The following is a 5,851-nucleotide window of genomic DNA, read 5'->3' on the forward strand; positions in this document are numbered from 1 at the left end:
TGGTGGAATTCGGATTCGATTCCTCTATCAATCAGCCCGCGGAGGCCAGTTTCCGCCTCCGAGCCGGGACTGGCAACTCCAAGGCAGTTACCGCCCCGGGTGCTGTCCCCGCAGCGCTCCTGCTGCAGGCCTGGCCTGTGCGTAGGTCGCCGCAGCGGCCTAAAGCGTTTAGCCCGAAGCCGCCGCAATACCGGGAATTTCAATCCTGCTCTAGCCTGCACGCCCTAATCCGTGAAGGTGGGCGCCCGGCTACTGGGATTTCAGGTTTGGTTTAGGAAATCTCCCACTATAAAATTAAGTCTTGCCTCCCATCCCCACCCGAGCGGGAGGGAGTATACCTGCCAAAAGAAAACAGGTTGGCGCAGAGACCCGGGAGCAGGACAAGGGGTAGTGAAACGAAGAATCTCTACGGACCGAAAATTCCAATATACAAACTTCTCCAAGCGCTCCCCGAAAGTTCCTGGAGCCTCCGCCACCCGGCTCCCTGCTCCTCCCCCATCCCACGCCAGCTTAGGGCACGGGCAGCCTCCACTTTCCTGACGTCGCTCCCCAGGATTCCCGGGGCGTCCACCCTTCGGCCTCACCCCTCCCCCCCGCCATTTCTAAGACGGGATTCTGCAGCCTGACACCCGTGCGGCGTTAACGTGGTTAACTGCTGGATTTGGTCCTCTTGAGCAGGGGGCTGCTTCGCCTCCCTGGGCAGAGAGACGGTCCTTGAAGATTCCCTTATAACGCACCCCCGATCCCTCGCGCACTCTTCAAGCTCCCTCCCCACGCCTCAGAGTGGCCGGGAGTCCAGAGGTGCGAGCTGGAAAGCGGACCCGGGCAGAGTAAAGCCCCAGCGCCTGGTCCAAGGTCTGGTCCCGACCCAGGCCCCGCGCGCTGGGGCGGGGGGAGAGGTACCGAGAGGCGGGAAGCGGGAGGGGCGACCTGACCCCGTACTAACCCCGGTCCCCGCGCCTCCCGCCCCCCCTCCTCCCGCCGCGGGCCAGAGTGGGTGGGAAGGGACTAGCAGAGCCCGGGCTCCCGCCCCGCCCCGCCCCGCCCTGCGCGCAGTATCCGCGGGGGTGGGCGGCCTCGCCTGCAGGGCGCCCAGGCGATTGGTGACTCGCGAAGGAGACGCAAGGAAAAGTCGAATAAGAGGGCGCGACGTCAGACCCGAGATTTGGGGAAGGGTGAGGGAGGGGGGTGAGGGAGGGGGGTGAGGGCGGGGACGGACAAACAGACACAGATACGGACACGCACCCCCCGCACGACACCCGAAGTGTCCACAACTTTAGGCCGCCTTAGCCCGGAGAGCAGAGGCCAGGGATGGGGGTGCGGGGAGTGTAGTGTAAGTAGAGAGAAATAGGTTTTTAAAAGAAAGAGTGAAGGGAACAGAGAGGGAAGAGAAAGGAATAGTGAGAGAGGGAAAAAGAAGAGAAAGACGAGAGTTTCATAGCATCCAGGAAAGTGAAAGAGCCCGAAGGAGCGGAAGCGATCCTGGGGTTTGGGGGGTGGGGTGGGGAAAGGAGCGCAGAAAGGGGAGGGGAGAGGAAGGGCGAGGAGGGGGAGTGAAAACTAGAGGAGGGCGAGGGAAGCGAGGCGCGACACAGCTCGGGGAGAGGAGGGCAGTGAGGAGCGAGGCGCGGGCAGAGGCAGCTCCGGCTGCCGAGAGGAGGGAGCGCGGCGCAGAGAGGAGGGGCTTGCGGGCCCGTAGAAATGTCAATCAGAGCCCGGAGCCCCGGGAATCTCCGCCAATCTGTTCGGACCTGACCTGGCTCCTCGCCTCCGCCGCCGCCGCCGCCGCGGAGCAGATCAATAGGCAAACGCCGAGCGCAGCGCAGCGCGGGAGGCAGCGCGGCCCCAGCCCGGCCCAGCCCCCGATGCGCGCCGCAGCCCGCGGGCGGCGCTGAGCTGGGCGGCCCTAGGGGCCGGGCCCCCTCTCCGTCCGTGCCCCGCGGGCCACCATGTCCTTCCCCCAGCTCGGATACCAGTACATCCGCCCGCTCTACCCACCCGAGCGCCCGGGGGCCGCCGCCGGCGGTGGCAGCGCTGGGGCCCGTGGCGGCCCGGGAGCCGGAGCCTCAGAGCTGGCTGCCTCGGGGTCCTTGTCCAACGTACTCTCGTCCGTGTACGGGGCGCCCTACGCCGCGGCGGCAGCGGCAGCCGCAGCTGCTCAAGGCTACGGCGCCTTCCTGCCCTACGCGGCCGAGCTGCCCATCTTCCCGCAGCTGGTAAGTGGCCGGGGAGCCGCAGCGGGGAGGTTGGAGCTGGGGCGCCGGACGAGGTGTGCGCGCGGGAGTAGACTTAGAGGGGCCTGGGCCGGGAGGGTGGAGGCGGCTATGGCCAAGGCTCATCCACGCTCCCTCCGCGCGTGTCCCTTCCTTCTCCCTGTGCGTACAGGGCACGCAGTATGAGCTGAAGGACAGCCCGGGGGTGCAGCATCCGGCCGCGGCCACTGCGTTTCCTCACCCGCACCCCGCCTTCTACCCATACGGCCAGTACCAGTTCGGGGACCCGTCCCGTCCCAAGAACGCCACCCGGGAGAGCACTAGCACGCTCAAGGCCTGGCTCAACGAGCATCGCAAGAACCCCTACCCCACCAAGGGCGAGAAGATCATGCTGGCCATCATCACCAAGATGACTCTCACTCAGGTGTCCACCTGGTTTGCCAACGCGCGCCGGCGCCTCAAGAAAGAGAACAAGATGACTTGGGCGCCCCGCAGCCGCACGGACGAGGAGGGCAACGCTTACGGGAGCGAGCGAGAGGAGGAAGACGAGGAGGAGGATGAAGAAGACAGCAAACGCGAACTGGAGCTGGAGGAGGAGGAACTCGGGGGGGAGGAGGAGGACACCGGGGGCGAGGGCCTGGCTGACGACGATGAGGACGAGGAGATCGATTTGGAGAACTTAGACGGCGCGGCCGCGGGGCCCGAGCTGGCCCTGCCTGGCGCGGCGCACAGGGACGGCGACCTCGGCCTGGAACCCATCTCAGACTCCAAGAATAGCGACTCCGACGACAGTTCCGAGGGCTTGGAGGAGCGTCCACTGCCTGTCCTGAGTCTGGCCCCAGTGCCACCGCCAGTGGCCGCGACTCCGCCATCACCGCCCTCGCCCTCAGCGGCCCTGGACCCCTGCGCTCCCGCACCAGCGCCTGCGTCGGCCCTGCAAAAACCCAAGATCTGGTCCCTGGCCGAGACGGCCACAAGCCCGGACAACCCGCGCCGCTCGCCTCCGGGCGCGGGGGGTTCTCCCCCCGGGGCAGCCGTCGCGCCCCCAGCCCTGCAGCTCTCTCCGGCCGCCGCCGCCGCGGCTCAGAGACTCGTCTCGGCGCCGCTGGGCAAGTTCTCCGCTTGGACCAACCGGCCGTTTCCAGGCCCGCCGCCCGGCCCACGCCCGCACCCGCTCTCCCTGCTCGGCTCGGCCCCTCCACACCTGCTGGGACTTCCCGGAGCCGCGGGCCACCCGGCCGCCGCCGCCGCCTTCGCTCGGCCGGCGGAGCCCGAGGGCGGAACAGGTGACTGCGGAGCCCAGGATGCGGAGGGAGGGGGCGAGTTTGGGGGTCGCGCCCGGGCAGGTCCCGGGGGGCGCAGGGCGCTTACCACTCCGCGCCCGCCTCCCGCGGCCCTGGGCGCCAGAATGGAGCGATCTAAAGGCCTTCCTTTTTCTCCCGCTTCCCGTAGATCGTTGTAGTGCCTTGGAAGTGGAGAAAAAGTTACTCAAGACAGCTTTCCAGCCCGTGCCCAGGCGGTAAGAGACCCCGAGCTGGGGTGGGGTGTTGGGACTGGCAGTCGGGGGCAGGAAAGAATGAGGAGGAAACTCGGGCTTCTGCCCCCGGGGGAACGCAGCTAGGACGAGCTTCTAAAAGGGGACGAAACACACTCCTCCGTCGTCGCCACGGGCCCAGACATGGCTCGAGAGTCCCAGTCCAGGCACCCGGGCGGGGCCCAGGGTACCTCGGAGCGGGCGGTGGCTCCGTGAAGCCCACCACCTTCCAGCCGCGCACCTCGGGTCTTGACGCCTCACGCCCAACCTTATAGTTAAACCAGAAGACCAGCATCTATATCTGCACTCATTGCACATTGAGACGTCTCCCTTCCCCCGGCCTCAGCCCCGGGTTGGGTCTCCCAATGCTAGGCAGCGTCGGTGCACTTAACTCGCTTCCTTTGCTACCACTGCCTCTCTCTTGCAGGCCCCAGAACCACCTGGACGCCGCTCTGGTCTTATCGGCTCTCTCCTCATCCTAGCTCTTTAAAAGAAAAAAAATTTTTTAATCGTTGTAATAATTGTAAAAAAAATCGCTCTTGTATAGTTATGACTTGTAAGCATGTCCGTGTATGAATACCTAAAAAGAAAACGAAACAAAAAAAAGAAAAATAAAACAAATCTCCCCTCAGTCCTCCCCCGGTGGTTTCTGTACCCCACATTAGCTGAGTTTGTGAGGTTGGTTTGTTCGGTTGATTTGGGGGGGTGGAGTTTCAGTGAGACTAAGCGTGTTTGACTTTTTTTGTATATACAGAAAAATGTACATATGTGTGAACCAAATTGTACAAGAAAGTATCTATTTTTGGCTAAATAAATGAGCTGTTGCCACTTTGATTATAACCCGCCTGTCTGCCCCCGGAGGGATCTGTTTGGTGCTTTTCGTTTTGTTTTGTTTTACACCCTCATCCCCCCATGTTTGAAGAGTCGCCCGAATCAGAGGAAGAGAAGGCAAGGCAAGGCGAGTCAGGGCCCTGTGGTCGGAAGACGGCAGAGGAGAGGCTGAAGTGGCCGGGCTGGGGGCGCCGCTGGAGAAGAGAAGGTTGGAGAAGTACCTGGGGCGCCCGAGAGAAAGGGCAGAGGAGACAGGTGGGAAAGGGGGCAAGATTGCCTACAACGCGCTGGGAACCTGGGCCCAACTCTCCGGTCCACTGGAGCAACCGCGGGGCCTTGGGGCCTTCTCTGATGACGCAGCAGAAAGACTCGGAGAAGGATCTGGACGCCTCCCTCCCCCATTCTTCGATAGGCACAATTGAGGCTTTCTCAGTTTTACATAAGGGGCTGTGCAAGCTCCGCTTCGGGCCCCCTTCCAACCACATTGACCCCTAGACAGGGATGTGGGGTGGCAGTGAGTTGGGGGGGGGTGTGCAGGAGCGGGAAATCCAGGGGTGCACATCCTTTCCCCTTGGTGACTTTGCCCAGCCAACATTGCCCATTGGGGCTCCGGGCGGCATGTGCGTCTTGGCATCCCAGTGGGTTTTGCCGAAGTGCCCTGAAAGGGCAGCTTTCTGAGGTCCCGGCGCTAGGGGTTCGGGCAGTTGCACCGGCCCAGCCCGGATTCCGGCTCCAGGCCGGACAGGGGGGTGGTCGGGTCTGGGGAGGGAGCCGGGAAATTTGGGGCTGGAGCTCCCTCTGCAGGACAAAAGGGCCGCTCGGCGCCTGCCTCGGCGGCCTCTCCAGCCAGGCCGGGCGTCGCGTCCCCTCCGCACCCTCTTTTTTCTCTTGCAGTCAGCCAGCCTTGCCCAACTTTGACTGAAAGAAGTTGTAGGGATGCTGGAAGAGTGGCGCCTTGAGGGTGTCGTTTTTGCAACTCCTTCCCCATGCTGAGTTAGTAAATTTATAGGGCGGCCAGACGCCTAGTTTTTGCCCCGCACAGTGGGACATGTCACAATCTCGCGGGTCCCCGGGAAGTTTGGGGAGCGCTTGCACACCCGAAGTCACGGAACAAGGCGCCGCGTCATACGGTACATCTTGGAGTTAAGGCGGGAGCAGAGGGAGTCCGGCAAGGACCCACCCATGCGGGCACAGCCGCCAGCGCCGGCCCGGGTGACCCCCACGGAGGCTGGGGCCGTCGGCGTGACGGCGCCCCAGGGGCGGGTGGGAAGGA

General features: G+C 64.0%; 1 protein-coding gene across 2 annotated transcripts; it reads left to right on the top strand.

The window, feature by feature from the left end:
* The first annotated feature begins 1,234 nt into the window (after positions 1 to 1,234).
* Positions 1,235 to 4,378, top strand: IRX3 (iroquois homeobox 3). 2 transcript variants are annotated; one of them, XM_081215767.1, is made up of 4 exons: positions 1,235 to 2,216; positions 2,386 to 3,513; positions 3,666 to 3,732; positions 4,175 to 4,378. In XM_081215767.1, the coding sequence occupies exons 1-4, from the start codon at positions 1,950 to 1,952 to the stop codon at positions 4,321 to 4,323; spliced, it is 1,611 nt and encodes a 536-aa protein (XP_081071893.1). In that variant the 5' UTR covers positions 1,235 to 1,949; the 3' UTR covers positions 4,324 to 4,378. The 2 variants fall into 2 exon arrangements, with proteins under 2 accessions (XP_081071893.1, XP_081071892.1); XM_081215766.1 differs by having other exon boundaries at positions 2,386 to 3,499.
* Positions 4,379 to 5,851: the final 1,473 nt, after the last annotated feature.

The sequence above is a fragment of the Mesoplodon bidens genome, assembly GCF_964165515.1.
Source record: "Mesoplodon bidens genome assembly, chromosome: 18".
NCBI classification, from domain to species: domain Eukaryota; kingdom Metazoa; phylum Chordata; class Mammalia; order Artiodactyla; family Ziphiidae; genus Mesoplodon; species Mesoplodon bidens.